This window comes from Propithecus coquereli, unplaced genomic scaffold (assembly GCF_000956105.1).
Source record: "Propithecus coquereli isolate 6110/MARCELLA unplaced genomic scaffold, Pcoq_1.0 Scaffold3, whole genome shotgun sequence".
Lineage (NCBI taxonomy): Eukaryota > Metazoa > Chordata > Mammalia > Primates > Indriidae > Propithecus > Propithecus coquereli.
In genome coordinates, this window is record NW_012148618.1 from 19,590,365 (window position 1) to 19,605,843 (window position 15,479).

Consider the following 15,479-nt stretch of genomic DNA (forward strand, 5'->3'; position numbering starts at 1 on the left):
CACTATGGGGAAGAGCAAGAGCCGAGTGTCCCACACATTTATCTTCTTTAGAGGTTTTAGTTATCCATTTGCCAAGGCTGCTCCAAGCCTGCTTTCTCTGTAATCCTTCCAGCATTATCATCAGGCCTTCTTTGAGATCCCAATTTTGGGTTTGTGATACAGTTATTGGGCTAACTCTCAAGTTTATACCTTCAGATCAGACTTCTCACCTGAGCGCTAATCTTATACGATTGAACACCCACGTTAGCATCTTGTGGATATCACTACTTTAACATGTCAAAAGCAAGCTTAAAATGGGTCCCCTTCCTAACTCACTCTGTTTGTGCCCTGGGCATCACTAATGTCATTCTGAGACTTTAATTTGGATGTTTTATTTCACTCTCCATCAGTAATCATCCACAACCTCTGTAAAAAAATAATAACAAACCCATCAATCTACCCACTGCTCAATAAATGTTCACTATTCTATTATTTGGATTGTGATCTGAAATTATCTGATCAATCACCCAAGGTTGTTGAGGCTTCTCTCACGGTCTCTTAAATTCATTTCCTTTCTGTCCTCCCCACCTTAATCCATGTTCTCATCCCCTCATGTCTAAACTACTCCCAGGGTATCTTTCTCCCTGGCCTCCCAGTCTCTAATCTTTCCAAGCTTCAATCCATGGCAAATAAATCAACAGATTGATCTTTTCAAAACTACTTTCATCAAGTCATAGTTTGCCTACAAATCTAGGAGGGGTCTCGTTTACCAATCAGAGTGTTTACAACCTCCTCTTAGAGCGTTTGAGAGCTTTGGTCAGCTGCTCCCTCCTCCCCAAGCCACCCATGATATATAAGTGCCTTTATTCCACTCATGCTTGTTTGAGCATTAACTGTGTCCCACCCCCTGCCACTGTCACCCACTGCCCTCCAGCAGTCCCCTTCCCCTTCTGTTCCACCCAGCCTGTGCTGTGCTCCTCTGAAGCCACCACAGTGACTTTGCCCCTGTTCTTGCCCTGCCAGGACTCTCCTCCTTTCCACCAATCCAGACCTGATATTTCTTCCAAGACACACGTTCTCCTGCAGGTTCCCCACATGAATGAATCCCAGACCACACAAAAAAAGGTTCCCCTTTTTCTGAATTCCCTCAGCATTCTCACACTAGATATCTATTGCCAAGTATTGTTCTCTTATTATTTCATATGCATTTGTTGGTCTTCCTGATTGAAATTCTAGCTCCAAAAGGACAGGGGGCCAAATCTTCCTTTAGTCAGATTTTGACTGGGCAAGGACAGATACAAGGCCAGCAAGAACCTTGATTTTGCACGTAGCCCATGGACAAGGCCTACATGCTGCAGTGTAGGCAAGAAAAGCAATAAGTGTGCACCAAACAGCTAAGACTAGCTTTTAGCACAAGGTTAGAGACTCAGCCATGTTCAAGAAGTGTTTTTTAAATGCCAAATTAAATTTTTAAAAAATAATTCAAGCCCCTTACATCCTATTTCTGTGCTAGATTTCCTCTAGCACAGAAATCTCTACTGTATTCATCCAAAACGCGACGGCCAGTATAACCTATCGGTTCTCAATTATTAATCAGCTTTGGAATCCTTGACTTTTCTTGGCCAGAATGCTAGGTCTAATGGGGACAAACTGTCATCAGCTGTCTCTATCGGAAGTTGCCACTACACCTGGCAACCACCCACAAGTTAGCATCAGTTCATGCCCTTGAACCAAGTGTTGTCTGACTTCGGTACAAGTCAGACATATGTAGGGAAATTTGTAAACCCAGCGACACTCCCCCTTGGTCCCGGTGCACAACGTCTTGTCCAAATCCACAACTCAGGTAACGTGCAGCCCCTTGCAGAAAGCAAAGAAGAAGCCCCTTTCCCCAGGAGTTCTTAGAAGGAGTGCAGAGAGGGAAATGGACTTACCCTCACACAGTAGTTCATGCCCATCCCCAACAGGTGCTGCAGAAAGTGCCTGTCCTGCCTGCTCCCGAGGGTTGGCTCCCCAGGGCCGGGACGCGGGCACGTATCAGGGGTTAAGGTGCTCGCCCTGTGCCCCACCAGGTCCGGCTGCGGTGGAAGTGCAGATCCAGCCCTACTCAGGCTGGATTCGGGGGAAGCGGGGCTGCTGGGAGCCGGGTCCTGGGTTTCCTGGAGCTTCAGCCGGGGCACCTCTTTGGTACCCAGGCAAAAGTTTTTCAGACTCAGCAAAGTGGCTGGGTTGGCCAGCTTCATGCTCGCCATGCGGGGGATCAAGGTGCACAGTGGGGTGGGGCTCTCCTGGGGCGGCGGGGTGGCATCTTCAGCCGGCAGGTGAGGTGCCAGGGCGGGGCAGGGAGGCTGCTGTGAGCCCTTGTTCCCAACCGAGCCTCCGGGGCTGCCTTCGTCCAAGGACGTGATGGACTCGTTCCGAAAGCGGCTGTACTTGGCCCTGTGCAGCATCCCGGGGTGTCCGAAGAGTCCTACATACAGCACGAGTCCTGCCAGGCTGTCCTGGCCGCGTTCTCGCATAGCCTTGGCAGTGCTGAAACAGGATACTGTTGCATAAATCGCCTCCTCGCCCGGTAGATAAACGGTTCGGACATCAAAAGCCTCAACGCCCCGTGCAACTCCAGGCAGCCGCGTCTCCCACTCTGCCTTCGCCCTCGCCCGCCTGGGCTCGGGCCCTCGAGGGTGACAGCCCGGGGGACTCCAGCCCCTCCCTGGCCCGGGCAGCGGCCCCGCCGTTCTCGCCTTGGATTCCTTGCTGGGAGAGCCCGGACCCAGGCTCCCGGCGGTGGGGGTCGCCCACAGCCAACTCTCAGGCACGGAACCGGGCCGAGCACCCGGCCGAGCGGTCCTGCCGCATCCTTGCGGGAGCCCGGCAGAAATATTTAGCGCCCCCACCCCCAGCCTCCCCTCTGTACACAGGAACTTTCAAACCTGCTCCCTCCGGCTCCCACAGGGCGGGGCAATGACTGGCCTATTAACCCTTTATTTGTTCCAGTGATTGTTCATTTTAAAACAAAAAAAAAGAAGTGTATGTATGAGCCAAGGTCCTTCTGCCTGGGTTCGCTGATTCTGATGGCTGCCCTCTCTTGGACGATCTTGTCTTGCATCCCGTCCGGGGCCACAAGCCGGGAGAACTAGTGACGGGCGCCGCTGCGCATTGTTCGCTGACTTGCGATCCGTCCGTGTTCCCCGGATCCCCTCCCCGCCTGCCCACCCTCGCTCGGAGCTTCCCTCCCTCCCCGACTCCTCTCCGAGCTTTTTTCAGAGGCTCATTCGCAGCAGAAGGCTGAGATGTGCAGGATGATGAGCAGAGTGTTGAAATTTTTATGAATGAACTTTGCCGAATGAATTTCTCTCTGTGTGCAAGCTAATAAATCTGTGAATGAAGCTGAGAATAGCTGTAATTGACTGACGGTCTCGGGGGTGCTCGGTTTTTGTCCAATCAGGCGGCGGCTTGATGACTCATGCACCATAAATATACTAAACTAGTAGCCGGCAGAAATAAAGCTAGGGGGAGAGAAGGGAGAGATTTTATTTTGTGCTGTGAGATGAATGGGTTAAAAGGAAAGGCAATCTTTACTACAGATACATCATCAGTAAGCTGGGGAGCAGCAGGTTAAAAGATTTGTTTTCTTTCTTGTTGAGATGGCCAGGAGAGCCAAGCAGAAGAGCTAAAAATTAGATCCATTGTTCCAGGGATATTAGGACATATGGTTCACAACTCCTGTGGGAAGCTGTGATGCATTTTTCTTAGAAACATAGTTCTTTTTTTATTGATTGTTGGTTCCATCTTCCGTCTGGTGCAACTTCCTGTACCTATCAAATGCATCCTGAAGACACGATGACAACTGCAAAGGCTTAGCACACAGGAAGCCAGAGCCGGAGCTGGGAAAAAGAAATGCAGGTTCTTTAGGAACAGAGAAGGAGACTGCTGAAAGCCTGGGGGAGGGGTGGGGGGTGGGGTGGAAATCACACACAGGAACAGATAAGAAAATCTCAGCTGAAGGTTGGTTGCATGTCCCTGTGGGCCACAGCTCTGGCATCTGAAATTCTGCATTAATTCAAAAATTAAAACAAACTGGCAACCAAGGGAATCAGGGATGCCACCTTCATTATCTTATTGACCCCAAGGCTGCATTAGGCTCATGTGTATTCATGATTTTGGTAGCCTGAGCTCCCATGGGATCCAAACACAGGTTCTGAATGAAATCATTGCGAGTGACCAGCGGGAAAGGCATCATCGCTGGCTTCTGCTCCCCACAGAAATAACGCACCTTTTCACATCCTGTCTGTCAAGCCTGTTCGGGTGTGCTTTTCCCTGGGAAGGCCTTTCTGCAGTTCATAAATCTTCCCTTCAACCTTTCCTGGCCTCCTTTTCCCTCCCCCACATCTCCTCTTGGCAAAACTGAGGGAAGCGGCTAAGTCAGCCGGACCCCATGTCCCTGAGGCTGAGAACACAGGCTCTGGGCAGGATTTCAGAGTAATAAATTCGACACCTCCTACTCCTCCTCGTTCCTCTTTTTCTTTCTTCCCCTCCCCTGGGTCCCTTCCTTGCTTGTGCTATGATGACTTCATGCTATGCTGCCTTGAGAAAGTTACTGTACCTCTCTGTGTTTGAATTTCCTCACCTGTTGGGAGCAGCTATCTAATGGAGGCGTGAGGAGGGTTTAGGAGATAATCCTACTCCCTGCTCCACACGCTGCTGCCTCACTAAGTGCATGCGGGCGGTATAAGGAAAGGCTGTGAGACCCAGGGCCGCCGCCCCCTGAAGCTTGCATTCTCACCCCTACAGCATAGTCTATGCCATTCTAGGCAACTAAAAAGAAAAATTAGCGCGAAGAGGGAGAAGCCAAGAAATCCAACACTGTCCAAAGAACCTGTTTCCTAATAATCACTGGGGCTGGAGGAGGTGGGGAAGGACAGGGCCTGCCTGGCCGATGCGACTCCTTAACCAGGTCTTCCCAACAGCAGGACTGAGTGCCCAGGGGACCCAGCTCACCCAGGTAGGCACCATGCTTGTCAGACTCCAGGTACCCAGACCAGCCTACATCCCTCAGGAGGAGCTAGTCCTGGGAGGGTTGGGGCTGGGGACCAAGAAGGACTGGGTGAAGTAAGAAAGCCATCATGGCCTCAGGGGGCTGCTTCTCTGTCCCGTCCCCAGGAATGTGGAGACTCTGGCTCTTCTAGGCAGCTTTGCCAGGACCCTTTATGAGGGTGAAAGTAATCAGATTTGCAGCTGGGAAGTGGGGGACAGCCTCATAGGCCCAGCCTGCCCATCTGGGCGGCTCTCTCAGTCCCAACAGCTCAAGACAAGGCTCATCAATTGAGCGGATTTCTATTCCAGGTAGATGGATAGGTAAGGCAGATGGTTTGCCTTTTCCCAGGAGGTTAGAACATCTTCTTCAATTTGTAATGATGAAAATAATATTAATAAGAGCTACTATTTCTGGAACACTTGAAAGTTTACCTACATACTCATTGGATTATTATAACAACCGTTGGAGGCTGGGACTATGTTCATTACCACCTTACAGATATGGAAACAGGCTGAGAGCAAGTTCAGTGACTTGGCCAAGGTCCCCTGGCCATTGGACAATGCCGCCTGGGTGCCTCCGGCAGCTCTGCCTAACTACAAAGCCTGTGCTGGTAGCCACTATACTCTGCTGCCTCCCAGGGGACCGGAGAGCTCAAGTCCAGATTGCAGGCCTGTGTTGAGGGCTACAGGCATCTCATTGCTCCCTGGAGATCTGAGAAATGACTGAGCAGGAAGAAGACCTGGGGATTTCTTAGAGGTTCTAGAATTGGTCCACAGCGGGGCCTGGCAAAATATTCTCCCACCTGCTGTTTTACCTGTATCTACCCCTCCACAACTCCCAGGAGAAAGTATATTTAGCTCAAAGATAATTTCTCAGGACTGAAGGTAATATTAGAATAGATATCTCAGAAAACCTTGGTATCTGGGCCACTAGCCACAAGCTGTGTGCACTTAGCAGGGTAATGGAGAAAGAACATTAGCTTGGGAGTTACAGAACCAGCTATGGGATTTTGAGTAAGTTACTTAACCTCTTTGAGACTTGTCTTTCTTATCTGTAAAATGGGCATGGTAATAATAAAAAAAAATCTGCTGAGCACATACTCTAGACCAGGTCCTGAACTCAGTGCTTCACATTTAAGCCTCTCAGCAACTCTATGCAGCAAGCGCTATTTATCATCTACTGACTTTTCCAAGTCACACAGCCAGGGAGTGGCAGGTCTGGTGTAGAACTGAGTGCTGACTCGCTGCAACCCCATGCCCTTATCCCCTGTAATAGGATCCAGTGTGTGCACAAACCCAGCTCCTACTCCATGCTCACGAAATCTTACTTCTTGCTCCCTCCTCCTCCTTGAAGATCATACCTGTAAAATTCACCCTAAATGCTTCATGAGTAAAAACATGTGTAATAGATAAAACCATTATTGTCATTAAACCACGAGAGAACCATTAACTTCCTTTACTTTGAGACATCCCCCCTCCGAGGGCACCTGCTGTCAATCAATGTGTCAGCTTCTTAAGGGACAGCCTGCTCTTGGGTAGATCAGGAAGTTTCTTTCTCTCTCTCTTTTTTTAAACACAAACACTGAAACTTTAATTGGATCAGAATTCCCTGTCAAGGACCTGGGTAGTATACTCCTCTGTATAGCACCAATTCCTTGTGAGGGGCGCTTCACTAGCCATCCGTGTACGTGCTCCAGCTCTCCCCAGACCGGCTCTAGGGATGTCTCAAGCACGGCCACATCAGCATCGATGTGCAGACATACCCAGGGCTCAGAATTCTGGTGCGGCACCGCTTTTTCCACCATCCCCTATATTCTGCAAGGGTCTCATGGCCAGCAGTTAAGTCTCCCCTCTCCACCCCCACCAAACCCTGGAAAACCTTAGCCGCCTTTTGACACCTCCTCCTTCTCAGCCCCTTTCTTCTGGAAGGCAATCAGTATGTTTAAGCTCTCTAGGGCTCTTCCTTCTTCCCGTCGCTCATTTTTCTCTATCAGTTTGGCAATCCAGGTCGTCTCTGATGCTGAGAAGTCCTCCCCTTGGTCGAAGATCTTCCCCATGATCTTCAGGTATTGCTCAGAACACTTCTCAGTCTCCCTGCCTGGCAGGCCTCGACGTCAGAGGCCCTGATGAACTAACTCCCCAGCCAGGGCGTCACATGCAGGCAGGCAACCAGGCATACCCAGCTAGACCCCTTACCTCTTCAGCCAGCACCAGATGGCACCACCCTTAAGTGCGCCGCTCTACGGGACTAGGTTCTCAAAATCCCCATCCCGGAAGAGGTAGAAGACTGGATAGCTCTCTTTGTCCAGCTTCTATTTTTCACTCAGCTCCATGTTCAACTTGTCACCATAATCTGAGATCCCTACCTCTGCCACCAAGAGATCATCTCTGGAGGCTGAGTTTTCAGCAAGATGCTTGAACTCATTCTGCTTCTCACCATAGGCGTACGGTGTGTCGAACTTCACCAAAATGAACTTGCTTTTGGGAATGACCCGGTAAAAAGTGACTATATGCAGGGGAAGGGCGCCCCTGGTGTGCAGGGCACAGCCGCCACACGGAGCACAGAGGTGCAGGGGGCCCAGAAGGAAAAGCAGGGGACGGTGGTAGCCATAACGCCAGATTTTAGGAGTGGGAGGTAGGAAACCTATTGATCGGGCAGTTTCAAGAAAGAGCTGGGTCATCCTAGAATTAGCTAGGTCCCACTAGGATTTCTTGGAGGAATGGGAGAGAAAAGAATCTGGGAAAAAATACCTGCCTAGCTTTGAGAGATAACCCAATGTGGAATTTGGGGGGAGGAAGGGTGTGCTAGGGGTTGTGGGGCGGTGGAGTCAGAATAAAGCCGAAATAACTCTGGGGGGTTGTGGGCCGATTGCTACTTTAGTACAAAGTGGAGCAGGTGGCATCAGAGTGCTACAGCACACGGACTCTTACTCCATCCCCCACTTTCATTTCTATCACAAAGCAGAATAGGGAAGCATTTTCACTGAGTAATACTCCTGATGAGTTTAACAGCCCATCAATGAGGAATAAAAACATCGTTGAAACTATTTTGGTGAGGGGGACACACCACAAGACAATATTTATATAATATAAAGTTCTTGGCAGAGACCAAAATATCATTTTAAAGATGAGAAAGTGAGATGGTGAAGAAAGGTTGAGTCTCTGAGAGTCAGAAGCTAGCCTCACAAAAATGGAGGCAGGACCATTACCCCCAAGTTGTCATTAATTCCGGAAGCAACACCATCGTCCTTTGCCTCCGGAACTAAATGTTTTCTGTTTTCCTGCAGTCTTCTGCCCTGGTACGTACACAGCTTTCTGATGGTTGCTGTTGACCCTAACTGGCTCTCCTAGAACCAGGATCAGTTAGGGCTATGAGGAGAAGGACTATAGTTTAGGGATAACCAAGAGCTGACACTAGCCCTAGATTTCCCACCTCCAGAGGAATAAACATTTTATTTAAGCCACTGTGCTTTTATTTTGGGGTTATTTGCAACTGAACCTGACCCTAAGTAATTCATCTACTTTCCATCTGCATGATGTCTGACTCTTTACATAGCACTTGCAGGTACATTATCTCATTTTCAACAGATAGGAAAATATCTGTTTTCCTGTGCTTTTCTAACTGGTCCTGGTTCTATTCCCTAGGCTCCTGTACTTCCATGCATTTTGCTTCCTGGAGTGCAGATGAAATGGCTGGAGCTCCCTTTTTGAACTATACCAATAACTGTTATCCCATGCCTGTCCTACCATTATATTCTGAGAGCAGATAATTTGTTTTTTTAGTTTCACAGGTCCACAAACGGAGAGTACTTTGCCCAGGGTGAAACATTTTCAGAAATTCACCCGTATCTGATTTAGATGGTGATATTTGGAACTTTTGAGCTGATGAGATCTACATAAGATTTTGGACTTGGAGTTGATACTATAATAAATTGAGACTTTGGGGAAACTCGGAATGAGGTGAATGTATTTTGCATGTAGGACAGATGTGAATCGGTGGTGGCCAGAGAATGGACTGACCTATGGAAGGTTAAGCTAATAAATTTGTGTTGTTTAAGCGGCTAAATTTGTGGTAATTTTTTATGGCAGCATAAAAAAACTAATGCAAACACTTTGTACTACAAGTCAGAGGGAGAGAAGCATCTTGCATCCTGAGATTAAAAAGAAAAAAAAAGACAGCAAAACAGTAACTTAAATAAATAATAAATAAATAGGAGAAACTATATGCTCCATCTGATTCTAGTCCCCAAAATTAATGTGATCTTGAGTCTTTCTTGAGACTGACAGACTCCCCAACCAAACAGCTTTTGCAGTGCTGAAGTAAAGATAGGTAGCCCCTAAATATGTGATAATCGGGGCAGAAAGTTGCTGTTTTTCCACCATGAATAGACTAACTGCACTTTTGGTAACCTTGGTAATCTTGTGCTTTTTCCTTTAAATACTGGCTATATTTTTTATTTTGTAAGCCAATCTTTCTAAAGCTTGGGCTTTCTTGCAGAGCCTCCTTACACCGTAAACAGTTTTTGGTTTTGAAATGCTTTTCATTCTGAGTCTTCCTCTCACTCCATCTGGGTCATTTTGGCAAGTTACTCCACCTCTCTGAGCCCCAGTTTCTCCTCATCTGCACAATGAAGATAAGACGGTCTCTCTTATTGGTCACATTACTGTAAGAAATAAATGGGTGTGTGACAGATAGCAGGCCATCATTGTGAGTTAGTCCTTATTAGAACAGAGGCCTAAGGAAGGAGCAGAACTAACCAGTAGCAAGGCTGAATGAATACTGAGCCCATACATTCTGATCTAGAACATCTTTGATTTTCCCCTAAATTATGTTTTTAAAAAGAGTTCTTATCTTTTAGAGATACATACAAAAGTATTCAGGGAGGAAATGATGTGATCATTAAAATTTACTTATAATCTAGCAGGTGACAAAAAGTTGGGGGGAGTGGGCCACAAATGAAACAAGATTGGCTGTATGTTGGTGACTGTTGAAGCTGGATGATAGACACATGGGGATTAATTGCACTTTGCTCTCTATTTTTGTAGATCCAGGAATAATGTTGATCCTACAGGTATGGCACGGAGGTCAAGTAAAAGTACTGCAGAAAGCAGGACTGGAGAGGGACACAAGACAGGATAGGCAATTGTCCCACACTCAGCTGCGCCCCTGGCAGGTTTGTTCACAGAAGGGAAGAGACATGGGAGTGGGTGGGTCATGACGTTTGGGTCAAGACATCTGTACTTGCTTACTGTAGGAAGTGTTTCCAGCCTAATCTTCCCTAATCTTCCATTCCTGCAACATACAGCTAAGAACTTTGCTTTGTCTTTCGGAGCCTTCATTTCTACAACAGTAAAATGAGTATGGATAACAGACACTCTTTGCCAAGGTGTTGGGCAGTGGAGTGTTCATGGTTTTGAGAAGCCATGGACTGTTCACTGCTCTGCTGGGCAGTGGCTTTGTTCATGGCTGTAAAATTGAAGAGGATGTCTTCTGGTGAACCATGCCATTGCTCCCCAGCCAGTGAAGTGGTGGGGAGGTTTTCCAATGATACGTTTTTCTTCAACAATCATACACATGTCTATAGCTTTTATTTATAACCAATACACTGCTAAGCCTCAAATTTTCTTTCTAGTCCAAACTCTTAGTTCCAAATTTAAATTTCTAAAATATTCAAACTCAACAGGTCAAAAATACAGCTTTCTTCTTGACATTCTGCTGTTGGTTAATAGCATCCCTAACCTTCCAACCATCCATCCAGCTGTCATCCCAGACACCTCCCTCCATTCATGCTCCGCAGCTGATCACTCATCAAACCTGTCCATCCTCCCTTTCAACTGCCTTTTGATCTTATCCCCAACTTTCTATTTGCATACTACAGGTCAAGCCCTGGCCATCTCTCAGAGACTCTACTTCTACCCAGCCAATATATTCTTGTCAGAATTACGTTTCTTTCTGATTCAAAAATATGATCATATCAGTTCCTAGATTAAAACCTTTAATAATTCCTGTGATTTCCAGGACAAAATTCCAATCCTTCACCATGGCTTATCCCAACTGGCTTTCCAACATCTTCTCTAGTCATTATTCCTTGTAAATCCTATTTCCAGTAAATTATGCTACTGGCCACTGCTCAAGGACAAAGGAATTATGTAAAACAATTGCAGATGCTCTGGTACAACTGTCCTGAGAAGTTTGTCTAATCCTTCTCACACCCATGCACCTTCACCCTCATCTTCCTCAAATATAATCCCAAATATCATACTTTTCAACTTCTCAAAATCTGCTTTCAGATTCTTCATTCACAGCAAGTAGAATGATGGATAACATTTTAAAGTGGTATTGGTGTTGACTGCCTTTAAATAGATTTTATTCCATTCATCAAAGAGGGAACGAACCTGTAGTGTGGCAAAGCTGTGTCAAATGGGAAACAGAGGAATGGGGGTTTACACAGTATACCAGGGAAAGTCACTATGAAATAGGTTTGCCAAGTCAGAGTAAAACTAGTTAATATTCCACAGGGCAATAATACCATAACCTTTGGGGTCTTCTCTTCTACTGGACAGAAATTATTTGTCTCTATTCTGGACAAGGTCTACAAGTTAACATGTAACTTCAGAGTCTGAGCCATTAATTATAGTAAAAAACAAAGTCAGAACACAGCTACATTCCCCTGGAGAATGAAATAATTCTTGGCTGAGCCTGTTAAACAATGCTGCAGAATAACATTGAAAGGACATGCTATCCACCTTTTTGACTAATTCTCAAGTTTTTAGTGATTTTAAAAAACATATCACTAAAGGAGACCAAACTGAAAGAATTTCAGGCATCAGTCAATGTATGTGGGTAGATATATTAGAATTCTAATATAGTCTTCTCTCCTTAAAACCATCCATAAGGATAGCTTTACTGAGAAAGCAAATAATGAAATTAGGGAGGAACTTTTCTGAAAGGCTAATATCATCTGATGAGCTCAGTGATTTTTGGATCAAAAATAAAATTTGATCCATTGGGGGTACTCCGGTGACCCCGAATCCAGCAAAGAGTTTGAAAAGCAAATCAGGACTGTTCTCTGTCAACTATCTCTTACCAGAATGGCAAATGCAACCTGGTTACGTAGAGGCCATCTGGAATAGGGAAGAGCCACTTGTTCTGGGGCAGACAGAGCTGAATTTGATTCCTGCTTCAATCATTTCTCAGCTGATGGTCTCTGAACCTTGGCTTCCTCACCTGCAGCAGGTAATCTTAAGTATTAAAAGGGATGGACAAATGGTTCCCAAACCAGTGCTTATCTGTGAAAAAGTTTTCACCAGCTTATATAGAAATAGTAACAATTTTAAAAGTATGTGGGGCAGAGGGGAGGAGGACCTTATAGTGAAGTTGCATTTACACGCTGGGTTTTTTAAGACTGTCCTTCCCAGTGTGTGTGTGTGTGTGTGTGTGTGTGTGTTAAAATGTCTTTTCTGTTATGAAGTAATGATAAACATAAATAGTATTTAGTTTCCTAAATGACTTTATGTGGCAAAATAAAAGTTAGCAACTCTGTCTCTCTCCAGATGATTTTTGATACACTCTGAGAACCACTGTAGGAGTGTGTGCATTTACTTTGTGAACTAAAACTGTGTGTACACAGTGAGCTATTATTACCATAGTCTCCCAAAGTGCCACTGCTCGTATGGTGACGCAACTGTCATCCAGCTGGTCCTGAAGGTTCTGGAAGAACCCACACTCAACAACGCTTCCTCCCGGAGTCTCACTGGGAGAGGTCTCTCACGCAGAGCGAACTCAGGGCTCTTGGGTGGCAGGGCCGCCTCTGGGGTAAGCCCCAGACTTGTCTTTAAGGAGAGGAATTCCATTTTACCAGACTTTTACTTCCAGTGGGGAAAGTGAATGGCATGGAAAGACCCTTTTTCAGAGGCTCAGGAACTGCCTGGCCTGTGAGTAAATGATGAGAGCGGGGAATGCAGTTTGCTGCGGGGAGGAAGCAGGGACAAGAGCAAAAAGGAGGGTCTGGTGCTCGGATGTGGGCCGGCGGAGCGGGAGATGGGCGGGAGGGGCGATGCAGTAAGATTTGCAGGGGCGCTGGGAGAGCTCAGGACTTCTGTGCGATAAACAGCGCTGGAATAAGCCCAGGGAGCCCTGTCAACTTCTTGACCTGACCACACATTTAATCCTTCTTTTCACTTTACGTAGAAGTACTTCATATAAAGAAATAAAAATAAGCCAGAAATGAAAATTAAATTCATCCATACCCTAACTGAAACACAATCCTCGTTAACATGTTAGCAAAAACATATCGGCGTGCTCTTTTCCCTGTGCATAAACATTTTTTTCAAACAAAAATAACATAATATGGTGCATAGTTTTCTACCCGCTTTTTTCACTTAACAAACAAAAACATACATTTTGCCGTGTCACTAAAAATATGATGTTATTTTAACGGCTATGTAGGACAATTGTGCAGATGTGCCATAATTTAACACATTGGGGGAGAGGGCATTTAGGTTTCGACACACACAGAGAAGGGCAGTAATAGCCCTTGTAGCTATTAATAAATCCTTCCATACAAAATGCTAATTGCAGGCTCTAGATAACGGGCATATATGTCCATTGTACCGTTCTTCCAACTTGTCTGCACGTTTCAAATTTTTTTTATAGTAAGATTTGGGTGGAAAAATGTGTTCAGCACATGCCCGCATAGATCCCTAATTGTCTTCGTGGAGCGAGTTCCTAGAAGCAGCGCGGCGGGGCCGAGGCCGCGGGTGTCCGAGGTCCGCGGCGCGGAGCCGCCGAGTTTCCCGGATGCAGCCGGGCGGGGCGGGGCTCCTCGCGGGCAGGTGCGGCCCCCTCGGAACGGCAGGGGGTGCTGCGCGCCGGCTCCGCGGCTGCCCGCGCCGTGCCCCGCTGCGGGGAAGCGGCGGCGGGGACAGCGCCCGGCCCGCGCGTTCGCACGGCCTCCCTGGCAAAGAGCGGCGGAGCGCCAGGCCGCCAGGCGCGCAGCTTCAAAGCTGCAGGCGCCCCGAGAAGAAAAGGGCCAGTGTGCGTCCGCGAAACGCCAAAGGCCTTCTCCGGGCACGGCGACTCACGGGGGAGGGGGGCGGGGCGCTGAATCCGCGCTTCAACACTGCGGGCAGTCAGGCCCTGGGTACCCCGCCGGGACAATGGGGCCTCAGTGCTGGAGAGAAGGCGGCCCGGGGCTGGTGGGAGCATAAAGGGAAGCTGTGTCTCTGCGGCACTCAAGTTCACCTTTGTCTTCCCAGGCCCAAGTCAAAGGAAGGTTACAGAAGGAGCCTGCAGGCTCTCCTCCCTCCAGGGGTCTGTCTGGTGGATGGGAAGGGCCAAGTTCTTTCCCCAAGATGCTGGGAATTCAGATGAAAATAGAAATGTGCTGGCCTGCTCGCTGGGACAGCGGTCAGTGTGTATATCAATAGCCGAGTCCCCTGGCGGGGCCCGCGAGGAGGGGATGCCAGTACAAATTACTGGCACCAGTGGGCCGGAAGGGGCCCAGGCACACGTGTTACACGGCAACGCGAATTTGCCCTTGTTGGGGAGTAGGGGGGTGGGAGGTGGGCAAATTTCTTCCCACCAGCTGTCAGCTGCCCAGACTCTGCTACTGCCTCTGACCCAAGGAAAGAGGCCGGTGCTGTACTCTGGCCAGATAGCTGCAGCCCGCGGACCAGTGGTCAGTGGTAGGAGCTTAAAGGCTATTCCTCCTTGCACTTGGCCTTTGCTGAGTCTTCTGCGGGAGGTGACACAAAATCAGCTGTCTCGGGCCAGATCTCCGTTGACCCTTAGGGAGAAAAAACTGCTCTTGGCTGCATTACCTATAATAGGTCATTCCAATGGCTTGCAGCAGAGTAAGAGTAGCTGTGAAGAGCAGTTCACAAGCCCCCAGCACACACACATCCACACACCCCACTTGTACGTCAATTTTGTAATCTGACTTTTTGTTATAGAGAATCAAGACAGTTAAACAAACAAAACCAAATAACTAACACATAAACATTGACCCCAAGACCTGAGTTGCATTCTAGCTTTGCCGCTTACTGTCAGTGACTTTGGACAGCTAACTTAACCTCATTCCATCGCCTCAGTTTGTAAAATGGGCACATGAACTCTACCTTACAGAGTTGCTGTGAGAATTTGAAGAGAAAGCATATGTGAACGTTCCGAGCACAGTAGTAAGCTTTCAAGTAAAAGTATCTATTTGTTTTTAAAACTTGATTATTTCTAACATTGTTCGAAATGGATTTGAGTCAACTTACACAAATACAGAGTACTAAAACATAAGTAATAAATGAATACTTTCAAGTTTTTCTCTGTATAGTTCTGAGTTCATCACTTACAAAAAGAATGTATCCATTAACTTATGAAAAAAGAATTTAAGAACCAAGTGAAGGGGAAAAAAAGAAATTAAGGTGAAAGCAGTGGTGATAGTATATAAAGTGTTTTACAGAAGGACAAACAAACT

At 47.1% G+C, this 15,479-nt stretch overlaps 1 protein-coding gene and 1 pseudogene across 1 annotated transcript in view; both read right to left on the minus strand.

Annotated features, from left to right (window-relative positions):
• Positions 1-2,882, minus strand: part of SHC4 (SHC (Src homology 2 domain containing) family, member 4) — a 121,123-nt gene extending 118,241 nt beyond the window's left edge. Inside the window, exon 1 of the mRNA XM_012649224.1 lies at positions 1,911-2,882. Within this exon, the coding sequence (XP_012504678.1) occupies positions 1,911-2,495 (585 nt within the window). The 5' untranslated portion in view covers positions 2,496-2,882. The remainder of the gene's footprint in view (positions 1-1,910) is intronic.
• A 4,008-nt stretch (positions 2,883-6,890) lies between these two features.
• Positions 6,891-7,691, minus strand: LOC105814250 (annotated as a pseudogene).
• Positions 7,692-15,479: the final 7,788 nt, after the last annotated feature.